The sequence below is a fragment of the Ptychodera flava genome, chromosome 5 (genome assembly GCF_041260155.1).
Source record: "Ptychodera flava strain L36383 chromosome 5, AS_Pfla_20210202, whole genome shotgun sequence".
Lineage (NCBI taxonomy): Eukaryota > Metazoa > Hemichordata > Enteropneusta > Ptychoderidae > Ptychodera > Ptychodera flava.
The window spans coordinates 38595128-38623088 of record NC_091932.1 but is presented as its reverse complement, the minus strand read 5'-3'; the positions used below and the strand labels follow the sequence as shown (position 1 = coordinate 38623088).

The 27961-nt window shown below is 36.2% G+C and overlaps 1 protein-coding gene across 3 annotated transcripts in view; it reads left to right on the top strand.

Moving 5' to 3' along the window:
- The window catches only part of LOC139133855 (multifunctional protein CAD-like), a 54721-nt gene extending 26989 nt beyond the window's left edge, over nucleotides 1-27732 (top strand). For 2 of the 3 annotated variants that reach the window (XM_070700616.1, XM_070700615.1), the window contains 22 exons: nucleotides 1033-1257; nucleotides 1756-1938; nucleotides 3047-3265; nucleotides 4319-4486; nucleotides 5365-5547; nucleotides 6234-6338; nucleotides 6771-7007; nucleotides 7174-7422; nucleotides 7955-8119; nucleotides 8744-8875; nucleotides 9670-9871; nucleotides 10705-10820; nucleotides 11615-11830; nucleotides 12940-13147; nucleotides 13629-14008; nucleotides 15061-15138; nucleotides 15745-15886; nucleotides 16829-17025; nucleotides 18218-18373; nucleotides 18899-19000; nucleotides 19618-19712; nucleotides 24713-27732. In XM_070700616.1, the coding sequence (XP_070556717.1) occupies nucleotides 1033-1257; nucleotides 1756-1938; nucleotides 3047-3265; nucleotides 4319-4486; nucleotides 5365-5547; nucleotides 6234-6338; nucleotides 6771-7007; nucleotides 7174-7422; nucleotides 7955-8119; nucleotides 8744-8875; nucleotides 9670-9871; nucleotides 10705-10820; nucleotides 11615-11830; nucleotides 12940-13147; nucleotides 13629-14008; nucleotides 15061-15138; nucleotides 15745-15886; nucleotides 16829-17025; nucleotides 18218-18373; nucleotides 18899-19000; nucleotides 19618-19712; nucleotides 24713-24815 (3861 nt within the window). In that variant the 3' untranslated portion in view covers nucleotides 24816-27732. The remainder of the gene's footprint in view (nucleotides 1-1032; nucleotides 1258-1755; nucleotides 1939-3046; nucleotides 3266-4318; nucleotides 4487-5364; nucleotides 5548-6233; nucleotides 6339-6770; nucleotides 7008-7173; nucleotides 7423-7954; nucleotides 8120-8743; nucleotides 8876-9669; nucleotides 9872-10704; nucleotides 10821-11614; nucleotides 11831-12939; nucleotides 13148-13628; nucleotides 14009-15060; nucleotides 15139-15744; nucleotides 15887-16828; nucleotides 17026-18217; nucleotides 18374-18898; nucleotides 19001-19617; nucleotides 19713-24712) is intronic. The other variant, XM_070700617.1, reaches the window with a different exon arrangement.
- Nucleotides 27733-27961: the final 229 nt, after the last annotated feature.

Below are 27961 nucleotides of genomic sequence, written 5' to 3'. Positions count from 1 at the left end.
CCCGACAATGGGTACTTGTGAAGGCTCGGGTGAACCTTGGTCTGAAGGTATTTTGTCGCTTGGCCCATTGATCCGCAGGTTGAGGAGATACTCGCACCTCGCTGGCTCAAAACCTATACGGCCGTGGCTCTGAATTTCCTGAACAATAGTCATGTACCGCAGAGCCCAAGACTCCTCATTATCATCTGAATCATACACTCCGAGTCCAAAAACTATCTCTTCATTCGCGCTCGCCGAGTTTAAATTTGATGCCATTGTTGCTTGTGTATGTACAGCAGGAGGCATAGATTGATTTGCACAACAATTGCCTCACGTGACGTCACAGATGAGGGCGTGGTTCAAACAGATTTTATTCTCAAGACGTTAATTATAGCAAGATTGCATTTATTTATCAACAGAAATGAATAAAATGACACCAGCATTTGACTCATGACTCCAATAAGAGTTTATTATAAAAAAATAAAAATATTTTTTCAGAGGTAATATATGGACTTTAATGTTATACCTTAGAGAAGAATGTATTGCTTTTATTGTAATCCACAACCCTGTTTAGGTAGTATGAGCCTCGACAGTGAAAGACTTAAACTTTTGCTTAAACTTTCCTTACTATAACTTAAACAATTCTCTTACCAAATCAAGAATAAAATCAGGGGTCACTGTGCATGTACCAGAGAAAACAAATGATGTAACATTTACTGATATTTGAAATTCAAAATGGCTGTCATCCTTATGTCAACTCAGTGGCAAAAAATAAAATTTTGAAAAACCTGAGATGGTGAAGATGGTGACAATCTTTCTTACTCCAAAACTTTACGATGAGCCCCCACTAGTGGAAGATCAGAAAATAATTGTAAAAGTTTGAGAGTCCAAATATCTGTCCCCAGGTGCATTCTACCTTATGTATTTATGTAGAAAATTTCAATCACTTCGCCAACCCAACTCTATTTAACAAACAAAAAATATTATTGTTTTTCCTCCCAGATCTACCTCAAAATAGAAGCCATACTGACATTTATTTGTCTGTCTTTTTAGGTTGTTATGGATATTTATGAATGTGAGAACCCAGAGGGAGTGATACTCTCAATGGGTGGCCAGCTGCCAAACAACATTGCTATGTCATTGCACAGACAAAGATGTCGTATCCTAGGAACATCCCCTGAGTTCATCGACTCGGCCGAAAACCGCTTCAAATTCTCCCGTATGCTGGACAGCATTGGGATTGAACAGCCACAGTGGAAGGAACTCACCAACTTGGAGGTAACATTGTGTGCCCTATGCATTATTGCAATGAATAATTAAAGAATGTCAAAAGATATCGAATAAAGGGAAGTGAAATATAAAATATGAAACTGTGGTCTATATATATCGTAAATGTCAAAAAAAAAAGTTTTTCCATAAAGGAACTCAAAAACTAACTTTCTACCTACATAAATCGCTTATTAATTAATTTGGAATACCCAAATTGTATAGAAAATAAAGAAAATATTTAATGTGTGATTTGTCAGATTGTCCCTTTGCAATTACAAAACAATGACTCTGCTCATGTTTAGGAACCTTATTGAACAGTTTGTGGACCTCATAACATTTGTGCTTGAAATAATATGAAACTTTGATGTTAATATTCCAGTGAGAATATACTGGCTTTACACCGACCTTTACAAAAGCACTATAATGGCTTGTTATTAATTTCATTTTGTTTTGTTTTTGCCCTAGGACATCTTTTGACATTTCTTTTTAATCAATTTTTTTGCACAGACTGCCAAGGAGTTTTGTGATAAAGTCGGCTACCCAGCTCTGGTTAGGCCATCCTATGTACTGAGTGGAGCCGCCATGAATGTAGCTCACTCGCATCAAGATTTAGAAACCTATCTGAGCGATGCTGTAGCTGTGTCCAAGGACCACCCAGTTGTCATCTCCAAGTTCATTCTGGAAGCCAAGGTATCTGCATTTTCACAATCACAGTGTTTTTGTCACAGTTTTGGAATATTTCTGTTTGCAGTTTTGAGAATTTTGTTGGATCTTTAACCATGTGTATGTTGTCATGTGTGTGTGTGTGTGTGTGTTTCATTGTTCATGACTACAAATATCTTTCAGAGTTAAGTGTCTGTAACAGTTATAATAATGAATTATTATGAATGCACATTTTTATCATGATCATCTTTGCCATTGTCAAAATCAACAGCAACAATTATTTTAATCTCTTTCCCACTTGTAATTACTTACTGGAACAATTCAATCATAACTCTGCCTAGTCATGGTCTTTTTGTGGAGGGACCGTGGTCCAGTGTGCATAAAAACTGCAGCTGAACTACCTCAGTCAAACTTGCATCCCATTTGCAAATTGACAGTGCATCTTTTTGAATATCAAAGTGAAACTTTGCTTCTTTATTTTTCACTTGTGAATTTGAATTTACAGCTTTTCTGGGTTTCTTAGCATAGATATATATTCACCAATGACCAAATTGTTAAATGAGGATTATTTAATTTTTGCCGTTATCATTATCATTTCTCTGAGCAATTAGTGACATAATTAAGATAGTATGCACCTCAAAAGTGAAAGACTTACTTAGACTCCTTACTTTTGCTCAAAGTTTCCTCAACGGAACTTTTAACCATTCTCTTACCAAATCAAGAATAAAACTTAGGGGTCAACATGCAAAGTTTGGCGTTTGATATTTTAAATGCCAAATGGTAGCATCCCTGTTTTCAGCTTGTATGGTAAAAAATAAAATTTTAAATGTTCAAACAACTAAGACAGTGAAATTGTTTTCTTGCCTCAAGAGATTTAAAATGAGCAGCCACAAGTGGTAGGACAAGGAAAGCATTCTAAAAATTTCAGTCTGAATATCTGTCCCTAGGCACATTCTACCTGTACACTGTAGTGCAATTACAAACAGCTGTAGGGAAACCTAGTACTATTTACAGTGAATGGGAATTTTTTCTTGAAGAGATGAAAGTGTGCCTTGTTTTATGTACTGAAACATTGTTTGTGTTAACTTCAGCATATCTGCTTATCGTATTGTATCTGCTGAAATCTTCATCTTAGGAAATTGATGTAGATGCGGTTGCTAGGGACGGAGAAATACTCGCCGTGGCAATATCAGAACATGTTGAGAATGCCGGGGTCCATTCTGGTGATGCTACCTTGGTAACACCACCACAAGACTTGAACAAGGAGACAATTGAGAAGATTTGGAACATTGTAAATGCTGTTGGAAGGCAGCTTGAAGTTACTGGACCATTCAACATGCAGTTAATTGCAAAGGTATTGTTTTTCATATCCTTTAATCTCAGCAATAAAAAAGTGTATTAAGGCACTAGTTTTATAAATTTGACATCATATGCAAGGCCAGTCTGTTGTTCAGACGGTTGAAACTCTGAGAAATCAGTCAAAAAAAGACTTAACTCTGCCTGTAGACGAAATGGATTTCGGAGAATGGTTGCATAATATGACTGACTTCAAAGCGTAATTGAAAATTGTAAGATTGCTAAAACCAGTGTGGTTATATTATACAAACCATTTTCATGCCTGGTTTATCTGTCACTGTATCAGGTCAAGTTTATGGTTAAAACAAGGAAAACACAATGTCTCGTGTGACATGTTCAAACAAAATACACATGAAGACCCCTATAATGCATTCAAAAGGCCAGAGAAAAAAAAGTTACTGTTCCTCAGATTTTCTTCAGTACAATTACAGAGGCAGCAAGCAAATGGTTTTGTTTTTATGTTTTTTTCAGGAACCAGTACAGTCTCCCATTACATTGTTACTGATGACTTGGAGTCTAGAATTTACAAACTATCCACACTAACTGAGGCATTAAATATACAGGCTGTGTTGACAGAATAAATTCTAAGCATTTCAACATGCTCCCAGAAGAAAACAAAAAAGCACTGTAATAATTACAGTGTGGAAGTTTAACTTTGCTGCAATTTCAAAAATATTTTCAAAAATGGCTAAAGTAGAAGTGGCGATTCAAAGGAACAGTTTAATTATTCTTCCTGGCCTGAGCATGACTGCATCTTTTTGATTTCAAAGTAAATGGCTAATATCTGCAGAAAATAGGCAAACCAACTGATGATTAAGCCAATGATTAAGGCCTGTTATTCATTTTGTCAAAATTCTATGAATAGTCCTTTGCCGTAACAAAAGTAACTTTGTGAAAGTCAAAGTCCGTGTTCTGTGCTTAGACAATCTGTGACTGTAAATTTCTTAAATTGCTTGTCCAAGATGTCATGGCACTCTTGTTTTACAAGTGATTAATTAATATTTGAGATAAATATCATATGTTGAAATAACCTTTTTTCCCTGATTTCCAGGACAACAAACTCAAAGTGATAGAATGCAATGTGCGAGTGTCAAGATCATTTCCGTTTGTATCCAAGACACTGGATCATGACTTTATTGCCATGGCGACAGACGTCATCATCGGTGAACCAGCAGATTCAGTAGGGTTACTCACTGGCACTGGCAGAGTTGGTGTGAAGGTATGGTTGTCATGGTTACTTGTTTTGAAACAAAAACTGGCCAGTGTCATGATATAGTTCCTGGGGAACTTTTTTCCATTGAACAATATCAGGACACTTTGTTTACATTACGAACACTGTAACACTGGCACCACCAACAATGATGCAGCCTTTGTAACTATTGCGTGATGCTTATGCCTGATTTCATAGTGACATAATGACCGAAATGGAGAAATTTATCATAGCAGTGAGCCAATATTACGGAGCGAGAATGAGGCTTGGTTGGATTTTCGCACTTCCAAACTTTCATTTAGGGGAGGGGAGGGATGTTGAGGCCAAACGCACTTAGTTTTGTTTACCGTGCGCATGTTTTAATATCCATGGCCCCTAATAGAACAGCATTATTGTTGTGCTGACAGCATTAACCCTTTGAGTGCTATAATATTTCCCAACAAATTTTCAGTGTAGCATTTTACCACTTTTTTAAGAATTTTTCTGTAATTTTTCTGATAATTTTGGACCAAATTGACGTAATTTTTCATTGGTGACAATTTTTGATCAAAATTTTAAGAAAAATCTGAAAAAAAATTGTCCAGATCTGAAAAAAGTAGTTAGCTATGTGATATTGTATTAAGGCAACAGAAATTGACTTTGACACTCAAAGGGTTAAGACAGTATCTTTGAGACCTTTGTGATAAAAAGTGAGTTCACACTGTAGTCAATGGCATTGCATGACTTTTCTTATGAAATCCGTCAAGCCAGGTACATCAAATGTGACCTTTAGAAATCATCTTTTCCCTTTACAAACATTGATTCTAAAATCATCCATCTTGGGATTAGAAACCTAAACTGCAGCAAACACACCAGTAACATCTTTCATTGTCTCTGTACTCTGACAGTGCCCTCAGTTCTCATTCTCACGTTTGGCCGGTGCTGATTTCATGCTGGGTGTGGAGATGTCCAGCACAGGTGAAGTAGCTTGTTTTGGTGAGAATCGCTATGAAGCTTACCTGAAGGCAATGCTCAGCACTGGATTCAAAATACCAAAGAAGAACATACTTCTTTCAATTGGAAGTTACAAGGTATGAAAACTGGTAACATTAATCATGATCATTATCTGGCATAATATTACATTGACTTTCCTGCCTTACAATGGCATGAAAACTAAACTTTGTGTGAATTTTCCTGATTTTTGCATAAACCACAGCTCAGCTGGAAAACAACTTGATAGCAATACTTGATTTGCCATGTGTATTAAAATATACATCTAAATTCAATATGAATCTTCATCCTATACCTTTGTTCATTGCCATGAGTTGATTTATCTCAGTTGTTGTCTGTGATGTGAGTGGATGCAGGCACAGGGAATATGACAAGGGCATGGCATGAAACATGAATGCTGGCAAAAAGAAATATGATTAACTTCATTTAAATTTAGTCCAACATCATGGCTTTGTCGTTTGTGGTAAATAGAGAAGGTATACTTTTGTTGTCATTCATTGTGCTTTTCAAAACAGACCAATGCTCTCAGTGTGAAATGTCAAAAAAAAAGACAATGCTCAAATGATCAAAATTTTAAATTTTTTTCCAAATATTTCGATTAAATTAGTGAGTGTAGGCTTTTACGCGAGAATCCAGAAATCTACTGCAATGATAAGAAAGTTTGTATCAAGGTAAACCAAAAACATGAGAGATAGTAAAAGTTTTATTCATGCAGAATACTTTGGTTTGATGATAAAATGAATATTTCTTTTGTTATTTTTTTCAGTGTAAAAGTGAACTCTTGCCTTCAGTCAGAACTCTAGAAAATTTAGGCTACAACCTGTTTGCAAGTATTGGTACTGCTGATTTCTACTCTGAGCATGGTATTACGGTATGTCATTTCCATTCAATCATTTCGATTCTGTCCTATGTACAGGGATCCTCAAAATTGTAACTCATAGTCTCATAGCTCACGTCATACTGAAAAACCTTTTCGTCATAATTACCTCTGAAATTTTTCATATTCAAGACTGAACTGTATCAAAGAACTGAATTTCTGTTAACTGAGAGTTTCCCAAAATTCTGTAGAATTGAACTTAGTTTCCAAAGCTTTTCAATCTTCTATCTACATTTGAAGAATTCCATCATGTAATCAATATGTATTTCCTTCATTTGTTTGTTTGTTAGCTTTTTTATTTATTTATTCATTTATTTGTTAATTACTGGGAGTAATGATTATACTGAAACAAAATTTTGGTAAACATTTTGATTACATGCCCCAATAAATGCTAGTTTTACAAAATTGAATTCCCTGCTATCTTAGATCAAAGCCATTGATTGGCCATTTGAAGACACTGGAGAAAAGATGCGACAGCAACCAAACATAGCAGACTACCTATCAGACAGACAGTGTGATATGGTAATTAATTTGCCAATGAGAAACGGTGGGTCCAAGCGGGCTTCTCATTTCATCACCCACGGTTACCGCACTCGTCGTATGGCAGTAGATAAGGAAATCCCTCTCATCACAGATGTAAAGAAAGCTAAATTGTTCATCGAGGTGAGTTCATCTGAGAACCTTTGTGTAAGCAAACATGTGGCTTTCTCAACAGTACTATTTCAAATATTAATATTGTCTTAAAATTCCATTTTTCCAAAAATATGAGTTTTTACTCTGTGTGAAGTTTCACAGCACCTCAGTAATTATTTTTCTTTACATATTATAGGCATTACGTCGAATTGGAGGGTCTCCATCGATGAAAACACACATTGACTGCATCACTTCATCCAGAGTAGTGCGTTTGCCCGGTCTGATTGACGTTCACGTCCATTTACGAGAACCAGGCGCCACACACAAGGAGGATTTCGCATCAGGCACAGCGGCTGCACTGGCCGGTGGCGTTACTATGGTGCTTGCCATGCCAAACACCAACCCTTCAATCACCGATCAAGGATCATTTGCTCTAGCCCAGAAGGTAAGTACTAGGTTCAAAGGTCAGGTCAAAGGCCAATCTCTGCTGTGAAATCTGAAGGCGGTGCTTATGCTGTGTGAATAGATATGGTAGTAAGCTGTAAGACATGGGTCATAGGCTGTAAATCACAGGGCTATGCTATATGTTGCACAGTGATCTAAGAATTAGATAGTTCAGGTAGAGTTGTATTTTTGTCAAGTATGGCCGTTGCAAGTTACATTGTTGTATGTGTAAAACAAACAATAATTATATTATGGATGGTGAAGTAATTTTCCACATGTTGAACCATTCAGTCATTGGTAAGGTGAAATATGCAACAATCTCATAAAGTCTGTTTTTTGTTCCAGTTTTTAGCCACTTATGAAAACATTGTCAAAACATTGTAGATTACTTACGCAGAAAGAGTATTAAGTTTCTACTTTTCTCTTTAAAGTTGTTGGTTTTACTGTCAAAACACAGCAAAATGTAAAACTTGTACTCAAGTGTTCATACCTCCACTGTAATTAACATTGATTGTCCACTGTTTTCTCAACAGCTGGCACGTCTAGGCGCTCGCTGTGACTATGGTTTGTATGTCGGTGCTGGTCCAGACAACGCTGACATGCTGCATAAAATAGGCCCTGCAGCTGCTGGCATGAAGATGTATCTTAATGAAACGTTTACCTCTCTACGACTGGACAGCATGTCAACATGGATGAAGGTAAGCTGTCTTGACACATTCTACTCTTGACCAGACTCCGTCTACACTCAATTTGAGCATTGAGGAATATTGTTAATAATTGATAAGTATTACTTTCTAGGATTTTGAAATTACAAAACTTGGAATCATTAAACTGATTGCAGTCTTTAGCTGTGCAGTGTTGTTACGTCCCGAAAAGAAGTTATGATGTACACAAATGGTGTAGGTTCTAGTGTATGCAAATGAGCAAGAAGTGGATAACTGTATGCAAAACCAAATGAAACAAATATGCAAATGAGGCTTGCTGAATAGCAAAAACATCTATTGCACTCCCTTTGGTCATGTTTTTTGTTACTTCAAAATGAAGACAACTCATTTCAGTCTGATTTTCCAAATTGCATTGTGTTTTAGATAGGTCTGCTTTGATTGCCCAGATGAGAATTCTGTGCAATTATCTTACATTCAAACCCAATGAAGTATTTGCTATGATTCATAACATGGATGTTAACTTCTGATTCATGGAATTTCAATTGATCTCAACTCTCCATGAGTTTCAGTAACCATTATATTTAACAAATTCTGGATAATAGCTACTGTAACAGTGTCATTATTAAAGATATACATGTCTGTCCTAATATCTGACAGCACTTTGAACAATGGCCAAAACATCTACCAATCGTAGCCCATGCTGAAGCACGTACAACTGCAGCTATACTGTTGGTAGCTGAACTTCATGACAGACCAGTGCATATTGCACACGTTGCTAGGAAGGAAGAGGTGAGAGAACATTTCTCTACAAGCATTTACTTTTCAGTATTAGGTGTTGGTATTGCCATATTTGGTGTTGGTATTGCCATATTTGGTGTTGGTATTGCCATATTAGGTGTTTGTATCACCATATTTGGTGTTGGTATTGCTATATTTGGTGTTGCCATATTTGGTGTTGGTATTGCCATATTAGGTGTTGGTATTGCCATATTTGGTGTTGCTATTGCCATATTTGGTGTTGGTATTGCCATATTTGGTGATATGTGGTGGTGTTCTCAACAAATACTGTAGATATAACATTCATTGTTTGACACATCCAATGATCCTCGTCCCAGGACCAAAAAATTGAAATGGAGCAGGAACAATGAATTCACAGTTCAGGTGGTTCAGTTGACCAACCAGTCTCTATTCAGGATTGCCAAACTATATGTAGGCTGGAAGATCATCAGGTGTATTTTGATACCATCCTGTATAATTAATACAAAACACTGACTGGCATCACCCATCCATCAGTTCTGAAGTAAAGTTATTCAATATCCATGAAATATAATAGTTTTATCACCTATAACAACCTACAATTATTCCTCATAATTAAGAATTTCACAACACCCAAATTATGCTGAGGTCCAAGAAACACAAATTTCCAAAAGTACTTTTCAAGTCATGTGATCATACAGAATTAACATACAGTGAAACCTATCAATGTTGACTTTGCATATTTCTAACTAATGTGTTACATCTCCCCTAATTTCAAGATCACATCTCCCATTAATAATTTTTCATCAAATTCATCAAATTTTCAGATTGAGATCATCCGTGCTGCAAAGGATCGTGGGATGCAGGTGACCTGTGAAGTAGCCCCACATCATCTATTCTTGACCTCAGATGACCTGGATTTCATAGGTTATGGCAGGGGTCAAGTGAGGCCAGTCCTTTGTTCCAAAGAAGATCAGGAGGCATTGTGGGATAATATGGATATCATTGACTGCTTTGCTACTGATCATGGTGAGAGATAGGCCAACTTCATCAAATTTATTTCTTTTCAATGTGAGATATTGGGAGATACTTGCACATATTAAAATCGGTGACTGATCTACGGCTTGTTGAAAGATATCATACCATTGGTTATAGGATTTACATACTTGTTAACAATTTCACATATTTATCTTACAATGACACAATTATGGGCCAATCACATAGAGCTTTGGGCCATGAGATAGCTTGATGAACCTTCTTGATTTTTGACCTTTGTTTCACACACTTTATCAAGCACCCTATAGGGTGCAGGTGCTATTGTCAAGTTGTGTATATATGTGTTTGTTTAGCATCTGTGTGTAGGAAATTTAAATTATGAGGAACTCAAAAAGTACACGAGTATTAAAATTTCATGACAAGATTGCATTGCTTGAGCTATTTTATAGAGCCTCCCAAATTACCATAGCAATGTACGGTAGAATGTAGAAATGAGGTTAATTAAATCAAGCTTGCATTCTAGGTAGATCCATTGCAATGTTTTTCTAGCATTTGTTTTCATTAAATAATTGCTGAAAACAGGAAAGCATGCTATCGGTGATTTAAAAGAAGTTTGGTGCCAAGATGAAAAATTGACAGAGTGAGTGAAAAGTGAAAATACAAGAAAGTTCAGTGATCAGAAAAGACAAGATATATTCTTTAGCAATATTCCCTAAAACAGGATATAAGGGTACATCTTTGATTTCTCATACTAAGTTTAAAAAACCAAGTCATCATTAATCTGTTACTTTGATTTTTTGAACATGTGGTACTTTCGCTAAAAGACAAATTACATAATATGTGTCATACTTTGATTTTTGTCACAGCCCCACACACAGTGGATGAGAAAAACAGTGCCAAACCTCCCCCTGGGTTCCCAGGATTGGAGACCATGTTGCCATTGCTACTGACTGCTGTTCATGAGGGAAGACTGACAATTGAAGTAAGAACTCTTTTTGCAACATTTTCTTTTGCCGAGATGGACCTGTAGTGTGAGATCATTAAAAGATTTCGTCCTGGTGTACAGTCTTCAATACTTGAACGATAGGACATGAAGAATCGAATCCCTGATGCAACTAGACAACTGAGATACAAAAGTTAACTTAAACTTGAGTGCTGCACCCTTCAACTGAAAAAACATTTTTAGTAACTTCCATGATTTTTGGTAATCAAAGACTTGTGGTTCATTGCAAGGTATCTGTGAGATATTACTGATAAAAAGATATTTTATCAATATTCCCTGAATGAAAATAGATGCCGTAGCCTACACTTTTGCTGAATGTGTATGGTAGAGTAATGGCCTTACAACAGAAATGCAATATGTTGTAAGTGGGCAAATGTTTCCACTTTCAAGAAAGTTGAGTTGTATCTCGTGGTAGTTATGTACCCGACGGTATTTGATATTCATCATAGTGTGCTGTTTGGAACTGTTTCAGTCTGTTTGCTGTTGCAGATGAAGTGCTTCCACAAAAAATATGAACCAGACATTGGATTTAAAACTCATAGATGTTCCATATGCAAAAATTATGACAAGATATAACAAAAATTAAAATAAAGGTGTAACACCATACTTTGCTGACAAATTGTGCATCAAATTCCTTTCTAGTTTTTGTCATCCTACAGAAGAACATGACATTGTTACGCCTGACTCTGATTTTACCGACTCTTTTAATTGGATAATCTCTTCAAATTTCTTCTCTGTCCACGTCCCTCACCTCCCTCACTGCCCCTCTCCAGGATATTGAGGACAAACTCTATAACAATCCCAGGAAGATCTTCAACTTGCCGGAACAGAAAGACACGTACATAGAAGTCGACCTGGATGAAGAATGGGAGATACCTCAGTTTATGAAGTACAGCAAAGCAAGATGGACTCCATTCACTGGACGTAAAGTACGCGGCACAATAAGACGTGTTATCTTGAATGGAGAAGTGGCATATATAGATGGACAGGTACGAATAAAATTTACTCTAAATTTCAATAAATTTAATGTCTGAATGTATTGTGGTCAAACTCAAATAGCAGGACATCGTACTTTGCTGTTTAACTACCATGTAGATTGGACCCCTATTTTGCGTGGTAGGTCAACTGGAAATCACCATATGCTGTGGTTGATTTCCAAGAGTTACGGAGCTCTAGTAGTTCCCATACCCTGTGTTAAATCTGAGAGGAAAAATCTAATTTTCAGTTTTTCCACAAAAAAGGAGACAGTGAAAACTTCATTTACACCATAGTCTTCAAAAATGAATCCAAGCTGCAGACCAGTATTGTGGAAATTTGAGAATCTAAACATCTCTCCCCTAACTCAATTCTACCATCACTGATGTTGCTGGGTACGAGGTATCTGAAGGCAGTCACATGTAATACCTCAGAAATGAGAGACTTAAACTTTTGCTCAAACTTTCCTTAAGGAAACTTTAAATCATTCTCTCTCAGAACCAAGAATAAAAATCAGAGGTTACCATAAATATTTGAACAAGATAAACCAATTACCCAATATTATAGGGTTATTCACAAAATACGGCCCTGTATGGACGAGGGCTCAGTGAGTGACGTGTTGGACGAGCCGAAGGGAGTACAAGCAAACTTCGCTGAATGTTTTCAATTTAATTAGTTTTTTAAAATAAAAATCAATTGCATTTAGACTCAGTTTTGTGTTTAGCGTGTTTTAAACCTTATACTACGAATACATTTTGGTGGAAGTTGTTATTATGTCTATAACTCACTGTAAAATAGTTTGTTTACATCGTATAATCACTAGGTCAAAGGTAAAACAGGCGCGTCGCGCGTCTCCCGTATTCGGGACTCCGCGTACTATACAAAATAAGGAAAGTTATTGGATGGTCAAACTCCCATAGGTTACGGCAGTAGGTGTATAATAATTACCAATATTTGAAATTCAAAATGGCTGCCGTCCCAGCGTTATCTCTATTTACTCCGTAAGCTTCAAAATGAGCCTTCACAAGTGGAAGGCCAAAAGAATACTTTAAAAGTATCTCTCCCTGAGGCACATTCTACTTTGAAGGATTATTGTCAGCTTTTTTGTCGTCTGTCTTTCCAGGTATTGGTACCACCAGGTTTTGGTCGAGACATCCGAGCCATGCCCCGTGGTCAACCTCAACCACCACTGACCGTACACGTCCCATCAGGGTCAGGAACTCTATCTGCTCCAGGTTCTCCCAGAAAGATGCTCCCTGTAGACCGGTTTGCACTTCCACCTCGTGTACATCGCACTAGTCTGCCAGCTGGTGCAGGCGATCAGTTGATAGGTATGTGGAGAAAATCAGTCTGCTATGACTTATATACGTTACTACCAGACTATGAACTGTCCATGTACTTTCATTAGCGATCATGCATATGTTTCGATTATTTCTTCACCTCAACATTTGTAAGAAAGACTTGGTGTCAAAAGTTTACTTTTTCACAAGAATAATTGGCAATCAAACATGGTACCTGTGTATGATCTTATCAAAATGACAACTTTTCCTTTTGCAATGTGTTGCAGTTTTCATCTTTGTATTCCAGAATACAATGTACCATTTCAGGAATTGTTCTATTCATAATGACTTTGTGTGTTAAAAGATATCATCGTGTCTTTAATATTTGCACCAATGTTTGTTTTGTTTGATTTGTTTTGTTTGTTTGTTTGTTTTGTATATGTTGGTAATTATGTTTGTTACTGTGTACTTTCTCCTATCTTCTTTACATCTCTTTTCTGTCTTCTTTTTTTTCCTGTCATTGTCTCTTCAGAGTATCTACAATCAAACACCTACTCTGCTCCATCCACTCCTACCCTCACTGTACCACCTCAGTCACCGTTTTCTCACTCCCAGCACTTCGACTTCAAAAATCTTGCTTCACCAAAACCTTACTCAACATCCAGAAGAACATTCTTTCAAACGGCGCAGCCACGCTCGCATATGCCAACTAATGCTAAATCGGGCTTTCTGATTCGCGCAGAGGGTCCCCTAACACCTGGCGATCATGCAACCGTGCCTTTCCGAGCGACAGGTGCCACACCGCCGAGTCAGCACAGCCAGTTGCAGCAACCAGTGCTGTTACCACACTACCCCAACCATGGATTGGTCGGCAAGCACATCCTGACCGCCACCAGACTTACCAAGGACCAGGTCAGTTCAAACAATCATAGTCTTCTCCTAGCAGTAATAGAGAAGTGTCTCTATGCAGCTATTGAGATCATATGATAATTGTTTGCAGGTGATGTGAATAGACGACCTTATTCTTGCGCCCCCCTTCCCACTCCCCCGTGCCATCTGAAATAACAGACAGTTGCACATGGAATAAATAGCCTTTTGAGTGTGGGGAGCAGTAGAATAACAGCCAAACACTGTCAGTGATATCGGGTACCAGCAGTCAGCTGATTACTGCTACTGATACTGGAGTGGTGTTAACTGCATTTTTAGGTGACCAGTTTAGAAATAATGGGCGACGCCCTGATCATCAATGTTTCTTTATAGGCAAGGGAGGGAGGAAAGCCAAAACTTAACAGGCGAGGCTTGCCAAGCCTGTTATTTCTATTATATTATCAACAAACCCAAGAAACCAGTCAAAATTTACAAAAATTTCCCAAGCAAAAGACAGCTAGGCCCCAGAACTTGTGCAATTTAGGACACACTGTGATGCGTGCTGCAAATATTTTGCAAATCCAGAGATTTTTTCAAAAGTGTCTGAACTTGGTCCATAAATGCTTCTTTTTATTTTGTGGTTGATTTCAATCTTGTACAGAAATCACAATTTACGTTTTAGCTGTAAAGTTATGATGTTAATATTATTATTCATATTCATGGGCATGTAAACAAACCATTACTGTGTATTTGTGGTCAATCATGTGGTTCTGCTCAACCAATTATAATACGACAGACAGGGCATGGTAATATAATTCCGGATGGATCTGGATAGGAATAGTGCATTGTACATCCCGTATTTGAGAAAACACATCAGACACCAGACAACTTTCAGACAGCCATACTGGTCATATTAGGAGAGTGGCTCTAAATGTAAATAATATACCTACATCACTTTTCTGAACTGCAGAAGAATTATCACATAAAGTACAATTCAATATAAGTTTTATGACTCTATAAAGATGACTCAAAAATATCCAATACAGAGTGTAGTCTTTCCTCAGATGAATATTTGACTCTTGTTTGTTTTTTTTCAGCTCCATCATCTGTTTAATGTAGCTCATCACATGAGAATGACTGTACAGAAAGACAGGGTACTTGACTACATATTGAAGGTAAGATCCAAGACTTGTGTACCATTGCTTTGTTTGTGTGATATGCAGGTTAATTCTTGAAATGAGTGCATACCGTAAATATAATTGTAAGCTGTGTTATGCTCATCATTTCAATTCTTTATTTACAGCCATGCATCTAATTGCAAAGTTCATTAACTTAGGGGGTCTATTTCAGGATTTCCATGACAACCCCAACTTTGCTTCTTGACCTATTACTGTTAAACCATGTAATCATAAAATGGCCCCCCTGGTTACAAACAGAGAACAAGTACCTATACTCTTGATCAGTCATCCAAGATGAGATTCTATACTGTGTACATTTTCTCTGCCTCGTTCTTAAAGACAGTATTTGTGACATCGATAGTTGGAATTCTGTTTTTTCTGAGTGCTCTGTGTCTTTAATGCTTTCTTAATTTGAATTGGTTTCCATCAGTGTTTTGATGCATTCAAGTAATGTTTGTCTTTTTGAACAACCTTGATGGATAATATCCTTAAAAACTGTCCAGACATGTTATCAAGAATTCTGTGAATCATGTGACGATTGGCTATTCTGTAGATGATAAAAGCTACAAACGTAAAGCAAAACTTTATTTTTGCTTCTATTAGGGTAAAGTTATGGCCAGTATGTTTTATGAGCCCAGCACAAGAACCAGTAACTCTTTCACAGCAGCCATGTACAGACTAGGAGGTACTGTACTGCACTTAAATGAAGAGACTTCATCTCACAAAAAGGGAGAAACTCTACAAGGTAAGTCTTGTCCTTCTCCATGCAAATGTCATAAAATTTAACACCTTTAACCCTTTCACCACCATGGTTTTTCCCAAACCTATTGTTATCAATGGTGATTTTGGACCTGTTTACAGGGAACTGGGGGTGAACAGGTTAAAGGTAGGATGTGCTTTGGAGACAGATATTCTGACGTTCAAATCTATACAATTCTTTTCTGATTTACCACTTACAAGAGCTCATTTTAAAGTAAGAAAGATTTTCACTGTCTTTGTATTTTGAAAATTGAATATTTTATTTTTCCCCATAGAGTTTACAAAGGGGTGGTAGCCATTTTGAATTTCAAATATTTGTAAATGTTAGGTAATTTGTTTCTCTAGTGCTAAACTTTGCACAGTGACCCCTGATTTTCATTCTTGATTTGGTATAGAAAGTTTCATTACGGAAAGTTTTAGCAAAAGTTTGAAGTCTTTCACTTTTTAGGCGCAAATACCTTAGGCTTTTTCCGTAAAAGCAATGGACTGCGATATTTTAAGATGGTGTGAAAAAGTTAGATTGCTAAGCCATACGTAACTAATGTGTCAGCATTTTAACTCAAAGAGCCATGAATTACTCACAAAGATACCTACTGTATGAGAGACTCCTCTAGAATTCTACTGTGGTTATCTGTTCAGAATGTATGACTTGTTGGTGTCTACTGTAGTCTGGAGGATAAGAATGTATGGGAACAGATGAACGGCATGCTCCTCTTTAACTAGAATTAGAATATACATATTTGTTTCAGATCATTTCAACACACTCAATATTTTTTCTCAAACGTTAGATATTAAAAGTCTAAGAAATAGTTGAAGAAACTTGATCTTTTTATTTATCATGCACTTGTTTTAACTGTCGGCAACCCATAGATGTTGGAGCTTATGTAGTGTGAGATTTTAAACTTTCCTGAATGTTTGACTCCTTCAGATGCTATACAGACAATGGCTGGTTACAGCGATGTCATCGTGCTGCGACACTCTCAGCCAGGTAGTGTTGAAGCGGCAGCTAGATACTGCAGTCGTCCTGTCATCAATGCTGGTGATGGCGTCGGCGAACACCCTACACAGGCACTCCTAGATGTCTTCACAATCAGGGAAGAAATCGGTACAGTCAACAACATTACAGTAAGTAATGAAAGCCTAAATGGTAGGAACTATGGAGTATGGTTTTGTTAGCTCATATTTGGTATGTATATAAATACCAAAAAAGAGCTTATATGGTGAGTTGGTGGCGTCTGTATGTCTGTATGTATGTATGTGGGTATGTATGTGCGGATGTATGTCCGTCACACACAAAGGCTCCCATACCGCCAGAGCTACCATCTCAGTATTTGGTGTACAGGAAGATGCAGGGGTTGAGATGTGAATTTGTTCAAATGAACACGTCAGTGTCAAAAATATGCAAATGAGGTAAGAAAAAGGGAAATTCTGCAAATGTGCAGGAGTAGTGGCATGCCAGTGACAGAAACAGGCCCTGTCATTGTTTAAGAACTGTTACATATTAACAGACCTGCGCAAACTAAGGGGGACTAGCTGTTTCTGCTATGCATGTTGCTAATGTTGACCTCCCGTACCTAAAGTTTCAGACCTTATTTACTTTTGTCATTCTTGTTTTTCTGGTTTAAATACTTCTTGTTATTTTTCTGGTTGTACTGTGCAGAAATCATTGTCATAACATCAACGTAGAATTTTCCTGCACTGAACAGATAGAAACAACATTTATTGTTGATCTTTGGTGCCCATACTGGTATGTACCAATTCTGATCAAATATGAGCGACACCGTATCATTGCGGTATTTTAATATCTTGGAGTGTAAAGCAATCTGCACCATCCAACATAGACAAAATTTCCACGTTCTTTGATCAACTTCACTGTTTCATAAAATTTACTGTCAGTCCTCAGTCAACAAAATGTAACATTATCTTGTGTCAAAAAGAAGTCTCATGTTTCATTTAACCCCTTCAGCACCAATGGTTTAGTCCAGCTTGCATTATTTTCAATGATAAGGCTGGACCTGTTTACTGAAAAATGGGGAGAAAGATTTCGGTGTTGTATTGACTCTAGGGTATGGTGATCCACGTGTCTTGTGTTTTTTGTAGCTTTGGCTATTTGTGATGGTATTCTTACTGTCAAAATTTTGTGTCAATGAAAAATAATTGTCTTTTATTTTATATTCATACTGCTCCTTAGTCTAAAATGACAAAAGCCTATATATTTTAATCTTGAAATTTTGATATTTCTGTGTTCAAATTTTGAGAAAATACTTGTAGAATTGAAGAAATTTACAGAAACAACACATTGTTTTCCATCTTGCAGATAACAATGGTTGGTGATTTGAAACACGGCCGTACTGTCCACTCATTGGCCAGATTACTCACCCTGTATCGAGTACAGCTTCGTTATGTCACACCTCCAAGTTTGAAAATGCCTAGAAGTGTGTATGACTATGTCAGCGAAAGAGGCATCCCACAGGTATGTCATTAATCTGTTCTTTTTTTTCTTTAATGATAACAACAACAACTAAAAATATCTCTTGACCAATCATTTCAAATGGGAATGGGTGGTATTCAGTGTATAACGTCAGATTGAGCCAGTAGTTTCAATATACAACTGTTTTGCAAGACTGTCAGTGACATATGGACACAAGTCTTTTAATTTTGAATGTACCAGTATTGAATATTATTTACGGTGACCAAAGTTACAAACTCCAATTTCAATATTTGGCCACTATTTATTCAACAGCTTTAATGTGAGCATCAAACATTGTAAAGTTACAAACAAAGAGAAAATATTGTAAAAATTGAAATGAACATTTCATTAATAATTTCATGACGCGATATTGAAATTCAAGAAAAGATGAGTTGAAAATTACCAAATGTGGCACAAAGTCTTGTACTGTTTACAACTGATTTTATCGTCTATACCAGACCTTTCTTAACAAACCTAGACTGTCATTCTTTAGTGTTGATGTGGTGTTCTGTGTTTTCTGTACTTTAGGAGGAATATTTCAGCATAGAAGAGGCTTTACCAGGGACAGATGTACTCTACATGACAAGAATACAGAGAGAAAGATTTGATAAAGAGGAGGAATTCAAGCAGGTAGGTTGTGGTTTCTTCTAAAAATAGTTTGCTTTGCCAAACAGCAGTGACATATGATTCCCATCTACAGTAAAATATCTCATCTTCCTTTTAAGGAGAGGATGCATTCAAAATCAACCTCTGCTAAAAGATGAATTTTTCAGTATACTCTATTCAGTGAGATTCTGAAACTGTGTATCCAACTGCTTATCAGATGCACGTTGCAAATCTCAAGCATTCTTCAAATTATGTGATTTGATATTTGCAAACCAAAAGATTAGAAGTGCCTTCGGTATTCAGGAGGGTTCAATCTGTTAGAAAAAAAATTCAAAAACTAACAGTTAGTAGACTGTAGCAAACTAGATTTGGGGACTGTTAAACTAAACTGGGGGACTAGCAAACTAGACTCTGGGACCAGGGAACCAGACTACAGGACTATGGAACTAGACTGGCAAACTAGACTGAAGGACTAGCAAACTTGACTGCTGGACAAGCAAACAACACTGTAGAAAACTAGACAGCGGATCTAAGTTCAATACTTGACCAGGTACTGGTTTGCTGGCTCATAGCTATGTATTGAAGTCATGTACCGTACAACAGACTATGAGTTTATGAGTATATTTTTGAATTATTTCTAGGTATCTGGTCAGTTTATTCTAACACCTCACATCATGACAAGGGCTAAAGAGAAAATGGTTGTTATGCATCCAATGCCAAGAGTTGCAGAAATCAGGTAAGAACGTTTCACTGCAGAATAACACACATCAAGATTTCTTTGCTCATCTTGAGTGATGACAATTTGAAAGAGTGAAATCACACTGATTCAGCCCAACGTGAGATTAGACTCTTGTAGAGTCTACATGTTTCATGAAAGTCACCAAATTCTTAACTCTTCTGTTAAAATGCCAGTACGTTATTAATAGGGGGGTCGCGCGCTCAACTAAATTCCTTCACTGGGGTGTGCTCATTGAAATACGTATGAAAAAGTGCCATCATGAAGAAGGTGAAGTCGTCGTTCAAGAAGAAAAAAAACGTGTAATAAAATAAAACTATTTACAAACTTTGTGTGTGTTCTTTTCTGTTCTTTAATTTTTATTTTGAGGAATGGTTTTCTCCGCTGAAAAGTCAGCGAAATTTGGTTCAGGCTGGCGCGCGCTAAAAAACGGCGCGCTGATTTACGTCGTTGCCGTAACTTAGAGACAAAACCCGGAGGCCGTCTTTCTAGGTAGAAAAATCCTATATGTGTCATTTTATAGACCAGAATTCGACTTATATGATGGTGGTTACGTATCGAAAATCGGCCAAATGACAGCAAAAATACACCAAACTAAAGATTTAAAACTTAATTTTCCTTTTTTTCTTCCGTATGATTCATATTATACGGAGCCAGTTCATAAATATTTGAAATTTCAGCTTTCTAATGATATGAAAATTGTACGGATTCGAGTGAACATGGTCTCCGGAAATTACAAAATACTTTCGGTGACAGAGCGTATATAGCGCAAGCTGTCATCATGGGGGGTCATCTGAACAATGACGCCGACCTGGCGCTCAAGAGTTTTCTGACCTCATGGAGCTTCTACGGATTCATATGCAAATATTTCAAGTTCTCACAAAGATAAAATTTCGGGAAAGTTTTCAGGTAAGTCAAAATAAGCCTTTTGAAGTTGTTTTTGTGTCGATCTGATTTTTAGTTCGAAATTAGAATGTTCATTCTTTTCTGTACTTGTTGCCATGTTACGATCTTTTTCAGTTTGTTGACGTCGCGTTGTCGATCGAATCGAACGATTTTAAATTCTCCCTACTTGTGGTGGTGTGCTGAAGTCCCTGGACTTCGATCAGCGTACATATGATCGTCATTCATGTTTGAAAGTTATAAAATGTTCAAATAAATTGTTGTGTCCAATTTCCGTTGTAGCTGTTGTGTGTTCGTCCACTAGACGGCAAAATTTGCGATTCGCGTTTTCCCGTGTACCGTCAATTTGATCCCGGAAGTACCGGTGACACAGGTTGCGGTCCGCGCGAGCTTTCAGTTTCAGAATAGGGAATGTAAAATCTATGTAACTGCGATTTTCGTCATGATTTCACTTTAAAAGGAGTTCCAATCGGCAAAAATACTATTGAAGAATTTGAAATTCTCGTTTGCTAAACCGCGAAAATGAAATTTACCGTGACTGAATTATGAATGAGAATGTAAACATGAATGATTGATGGCGTGGCCTTGTCGCAATACAGTTTAGGGACCGTGGTTTACATTGTGGACGGCGGTAACATCGCAACTGCAGATTTACTTTCTGGAACTAAATTTCCAGTACCGAGCAGTTCAGTTTACACTTCTTACCGTTTATTAAATTCCGTCGATGTCAGATAAAGGTAAAGCTACTAAATTTCGGAGCTGGAAGACAGATCAAGTTAGCATGAATCAGCTGAGCGATCTAAAAATAGCTACTGTAGACGTCTTTGCGGAACTTCCGGTTTATACATCCGTGGTGTTGCAATGCGAACGCTCGGTGTTTTTCATTTCTAAATGATAAAATTCAACACTATGAAGCAGTAAAGAAATGATCGAGCAGTATTTAATATTTTGCTGACGTAAAATCGAATTCATGACGATCTTGTATCGCTTATAACATGAAGACAGACCATTTGGTCATGCTTGCATTGTGCCATAAATGCCCTCTGTGGGTCATTGAGTTTTAGTGTTTACTATGTATTGCGTCTATCTACTCACTGCTGTACTGATGAATATAAAGTTAGCATTCAGATTTTTTATTTGTAATAGTTATCCTGTTTGTAAATACTACTACTACCACTACTACTAATAATAATAACAATGATGATGATGATAACAATGATGATGATGAATTGTGATGATGATGATGATGATGATGATGATGATGATGATGATGATGACAACAAAAATATTCATTTCTATAAAAAAAAGTCTGGTAATTTCTGATTATTACCAATCTCTGATGGCATGATGCAATCTACAAAATGACTTCATTTGAAATATAGTAATCATTAAGAGTTTTGAAAGATAAAAACATGATCTATTTTTTATTTTTGCTTTAAGGTCATGACAAAGATGAATCAAGAAAAATATATGTAATTGGAGAAGAGTGTGACCGAAAGGGGATAACAAGAGAGATACTGGAAGGAAATGGTGTTTATGCTGTAGAAAATATAACTGAAATGGTTGTAGCTGAGCTAGAAATTTATAGAGCAAAACAAGGGATAGAGTGGAAGAGAATCTGCAATTGGATTGACAATTTGTATGGAGAGAGAAACATCCTTCAACAGTCACTGCTAACTTCTTTCCAGAGTATGAAAGCAAAAAAAACCCCATAATATTGCATGTATAGAGCAGATGAAACAACAAAAATACTGTCTACCAATTAAAAGAGATATGTCATCCAGTGCAAGAAACATGCACTGTACAATAATTTGTTTATTTTATTACACTGTCATACTTCTTGGACAAGTTTCATGTATTTTCAAAAGAACTTCATGATGGCTGACCCAGTAAAGGAACTTTGAAAATCTTCACAGCTTCTTGTTTATTAGCGCAACACACGTGTAGGTCACACAGAATACTGCAAAGAAATACTGTCAGAGCACCATTAACTAATCTTTTAAGGTTTTGTTTCACTATTTTGATTGAGTGTGTGTCAGTAGTTCGATCTTGTTCTATTCCCAAAGCATGTTGACGCAAACACTAATTATCTTATCAGTCAGACACACTGTTATTGTTGACATTTCAATTGTAGTCTCTACTAGAATTCACTTGTAAACAAAAACAACACAGATAACACTCTCACATGATAAATAGATAATGTGAACCTGTGCAACTTACCATGCTTTAGGGAGTAGTTAAAGAATCTACAATAGGTAAAACGGGGAATTCTAAGGCGCGCATGCTTACAGTAACCATTGTACAAACAAACCTATGTGGCCTAAAGTGACCATAGAAATATGTGTATTCCTGTGTACATGCTCACTCACAATGTTTTTTGTTTGTACTCTATCACATGACTTATTCCACGTTCATTTTCCATGGAACACTACAGTAGTCTGCACACAACATTTTTATTCCAGAGTAGGCCCACTGACACTCACAACAACAGTTAAGAAATCACTGACAAATGGCAAATACTATGGCTTTCTAATAATGTCATTTCTGTTGTCATGGTGATAAGAAACACCTATAATTACATAAAAATATTCTCTCAATGATATTCAAGCAAAATAACTTAATTGAACATTGTTTTTGCTTTTAATATGGATATTTGAAAGTTTTACGTCAAACCAGTATTTGTTGCCATGAAAACAATTCATAATATAACGTTTCCATAGAAATCATATAATTTGGCATTTTTGACAAATTCTGATACCACCAGTGTAAAGAGCACCCTAAGAAACCTATTTGTGTGGAAAATCTTCTGTTTTGGTTTAAATATGAAGAAACTATAAAGAATTTTAAATTGACCAATGGCAAGTCACCATATCCTAAGTTTTCAGCATTTGACCATGGTGGGTTTTATCAATTTTTATGAATTTAACAGTTTTTTAACGAGAAAACTGTGTCTCATTGAACAAATTTCATTTTGGAAAGTGATAGTATGGAGAAAATTGAATGTAATTTTTATGTTAAATCAGAAATTTTTAAATTCCTTTCAAAACGAGAGCGGTCTAAATATGTTAATTTATGCAAATTGGCATTTTTACTACACTTTACTCAAAATAATTCACAAATTTTTTCACTTTCAATTGGCGATATCTCGGCCATTTCTGGGTCAATTTTGATCAAACAAAAAGCTTTCTGTTTCTTTTTGTAAGATCTAACAGGAAATACCATTGCAATATGCACATCTAACTTCTAAAAATTTCATGTGACCCCCCTATTATTAAATATCACTGAAAAGTTCTTGAAAAATGATGTGTGAAAACTGTCAAATACGACAGACATGCCACAAATATTGCATTGACGATTTCCTTGCATTTCACTTTACACTCCTGGAAAACTGCTTTCTGCACCAAAATACTCAGAAGTGATGGAAAACTCTTGAAATATCACTGAGTTCTCAGTGACTAAGTTCAAAGCAAGAATTAGAACAATAGCGTTAAATTGTTCACAAAGTACACACACTTACGGACTGGGACCAACTACGTACAGGTACGGAGTGAGACTACATCGCTTGCTGTAGGCACATACCATACAACAATCTACGTTATCGGTCACTCCCTTCAAACTTACAGGTCCAGTTACACCCAAACAGTAGATAGTCAAGTTATTTGCAACATGAATGACAGTCAAATAAGTGACTTCAATAGCAATTAGTAAGCTGTTTGTAAGTCAATGAGCTGACAGGAAAAGCCTGTACACTAAGAGGACATCAATACATGGATGTGGTTTCTGTATCATCATTTCTGTTCATTTGTCATCGATACTAAATGTGACAAAAAAATAAAAGCTACATATGTCTCTCTGTGCATGAGAATTTATTAAATGTTCAGTTCTGTAACCGTGTTTCCCAGAAGAGAGCTTAAACAATGCCATGGAAACAATGGTCTTGTAGCAAAATGATGAAATGAGGGGTGTAAACTGAGAAAATACAGTGCCTGATATTAGCTCTCAAATTATATCAACCGTAAATCATAGCTGTTACAGTCCAAGCATAGTGCTACCTAGAGGTCAGAAATTAATGTGTTGTTTTGATTTTCCACCAACAGCCCTGATGTAGATGCAGATCCTAGAGCCGCCTACTTCCGTCAAGCTGAGTGTGGTATGTACGTACGTATGGCATTACTGGCCATGGTTCTCGGTAAATGTTAAAAACAAAAGAATTCACCAGAATGGACACTGTGATATCACCACTGCCAGCAGCAACACACAAACACAATGCAAGGATCGAGTCAAAAGATGAAATGATGCTGTCAATGTCATATTAGAAATCTTTATTATTGAAATACTTTCACCAACAATTTTTCTTGTCCTTTCATCTTTGAATATTCAATGCAAGAGATATTTTTGATGATAGATTTAATTGGAAACTTGTGATACATTTTCTGAGGTGTCAAAAAAGTTTGTAATTGTATCTGTGTATATTCTAAGAAATGCTAAACTAAGTAAAGAAAGCCATACTTTGTCATTGTAGTGAGAATTCTCAGGCAGAATTTGGTAACAGACACTATCATTAACTTGCATATTTGAAGAAAGAGAAAAAAGATTTTTGTTATTTCATGTTTTTTCACCTGAACATTACCGTATTTATCATTTTGCTATCATAAAGTCAAAACTTCACACTGTCTTTTCATTGTGTTGGATATTTCTGAAGTTTTGTTTTGATTTATTTACATGCATCTTGGCATTAGAAATGCATTATATATTTAAAATATAGATATTGTACCATTATTTTCCTTTGTAGGAATAGACTTTCTGCATAGCTTAAAATTTAGTTGGTTTGAAACCTTAAAGCTTACTTACAAAAAAATACTTTAATGTGTGTAGTTACTAAACAAAATATAAACACATCATGGAAAGGCAAATTTTCACTGTATGCCAATGATAATTTACAGTGACCTTCTGTAGCAAATTGTACTTTTAATATTTGAATCAGAGGATGGCATTGATTAGCATTTTGGAAAATATAGTTGATCATTATCTACTCCTAACTTTCTGAAAATTTGTGAGTTACGTCCTTCATATCCATTCCCATGCCTGTTTTTTTTTCCACAATGCATAAAATCAAAAATCCCTCCAAAGGATATCTTCAACTTTGAAAGCAATGGATTCCAGTTACTGATCAGAAACAAATGGCAATTGAACTCTGACATCATTGATATGTGCAGTCCTTCATTTGTCAGTTTATTCTGTACACATGATTTTTGATTAATGAACAAAATCAATTCGTCGATGTAAAGACAGACAGCTTGTCACTAGACTACAGGGTGACACCAATCTCCTGCTTTTGTTGTATGCATATCAAGTATTTAAAATCTTACTCATCTATTTATTATCACCATCATCTTTCACATTGGACTTCCCTCTTATCACAAATGTATTCTCTATTTGAAAATGATTCCACGGGCATTGCCGTATCGTAATACGGGCATTACAAATCTAAAATGAGCAAAATACAAAATATATATTTTTCACATATATTTCATACTCAAATCCATGAAATAAGCTGCTATGTAGACACCGTCACGTTTGTCAAATCAAATTTACTTTTGCTCTGTACCACATGTATACCAAGAATCAGATTGTATTTCTTTACTGTCACATGTAGTTCAAAGTGATGTACTCAGATTAATATGGGTGTAATACCCACTTTGACATATATTGTTCTCCAAGATATGAAGTCGTATGTTAAGTTCATTTCATTTATTATAAAACTGAATTTTCAAAAAAAGTAGACCACTTCCTTTGTTGGATAGTTCTTCAAATTTTTAAGGAGTGTCACAAAGTTGAAGTATTTTGAAACAGGTAATGATAAGGTAACAATATGAAGATCGTTCTGTTTTTATTGGTTTCTATGGCAACCACAGAATACAACCAAGCAATAGTGATTTTGTGTCTCATAATAGTGTAACACATTTGACACCCAGGGTACTTTCAATCAAATTTTTGTGGCATAGTTGTGTTTCATGGGCATAGCTTTGAAGAACCCAGTGGCCAATGCCAGTCATATTACCATGTCTTAGATAAAGTATATGGAAGAAAGCTTGTAGATTTTCCTCAATGAACGTTAGACAACATTCTTAATGATGGCATTATTTTGCTCAACGATATTCTTGATTCAGTACAAAGAGTAGCATTTCACAATTTTTTCCATGAAAATGTATAATATCCAAAATCCTAGAATAATCACTACTTAAACTGGTCTATACTATTGGTGCTCTACCTCTGGGGATTTTTTCAAATAAATTTTTCCATAATGCTATGCGCTGTCTGAGGTACATGTAAGATGACTTCACGTGGGAATTTTGTCAATCCTGTCTTGATTTTAATCAGTGATTTTGCTAAGGTTGGGGAAGATTGGTAAATGATTTGGGAACCCTGGTTACATTTCTGCTATCAACGATCTCATTGCATTTATAAATCAATGGTAACCCTGGTAACATTTTACCTGCTTACCGCCCTTAACAAAATCGCTGTTTAATAGTTTATGGAAATGACTCTTTTCAATTTAAAATTTGACAGCTGTACAATGAATACTGTCTCTTCTACAACCACACAGTGTTTTGATTGATGTAATGGGTATTGTAATGATTTTGAAATAGGAAATATGCTTTACTAGCCAGTAAAATTAGTGAAACAAAATAGTGTATTGATTATTTTTTGGGGTGAAAATAGAAACTAACCATACAACTTTGTGTATAGATTACTCATATAGAATTACTAACCAGCAATTTGAATATTCCATGATTCTGAGGTGTAAAATATTTCATCAGCTGTAAGTTTAGGTAACATCATACTTCGTAGTACTTTTATGTGGGTGTGTGAGTAATGTTGGATATTCAGCAGGGTGACTGAGTCAGTAATTTTCTGCCACTCATCAATTTCACAACCCTTGGTTTGCCTTCTCACCAAACATTTGTCAAATGTTTATATTATATTCATATCATCTTTTTCTTGTTGAAGAAACAGTGATTTGTTTTCACTGTTATTTTCTCAGCTGTATTTGAAAAGGTAAAGTTACAAATGTTGTGTGTCTTAGAAAATTGTTAATAAAAATACTGAAACTGTGTATCTCTTGTGAAGGTAGTGTTTGTTCTGTTGATGGCATTCACTGTGTGAACATCCTTGCTTGAAATTTTATTCTTAAAGTAGTTTGCACTTCAAGATTAAAAGACTGAAACTTTTGCTCAAACTTGCTGTACAGGGGTACCTAAGAAAGTGTAGCTTTTGAATGAAAATGAGTCTTTACACCGTCCAGGATAGCTTGGGTAGGGAAACGATAGTTGCTGGAATGGAAT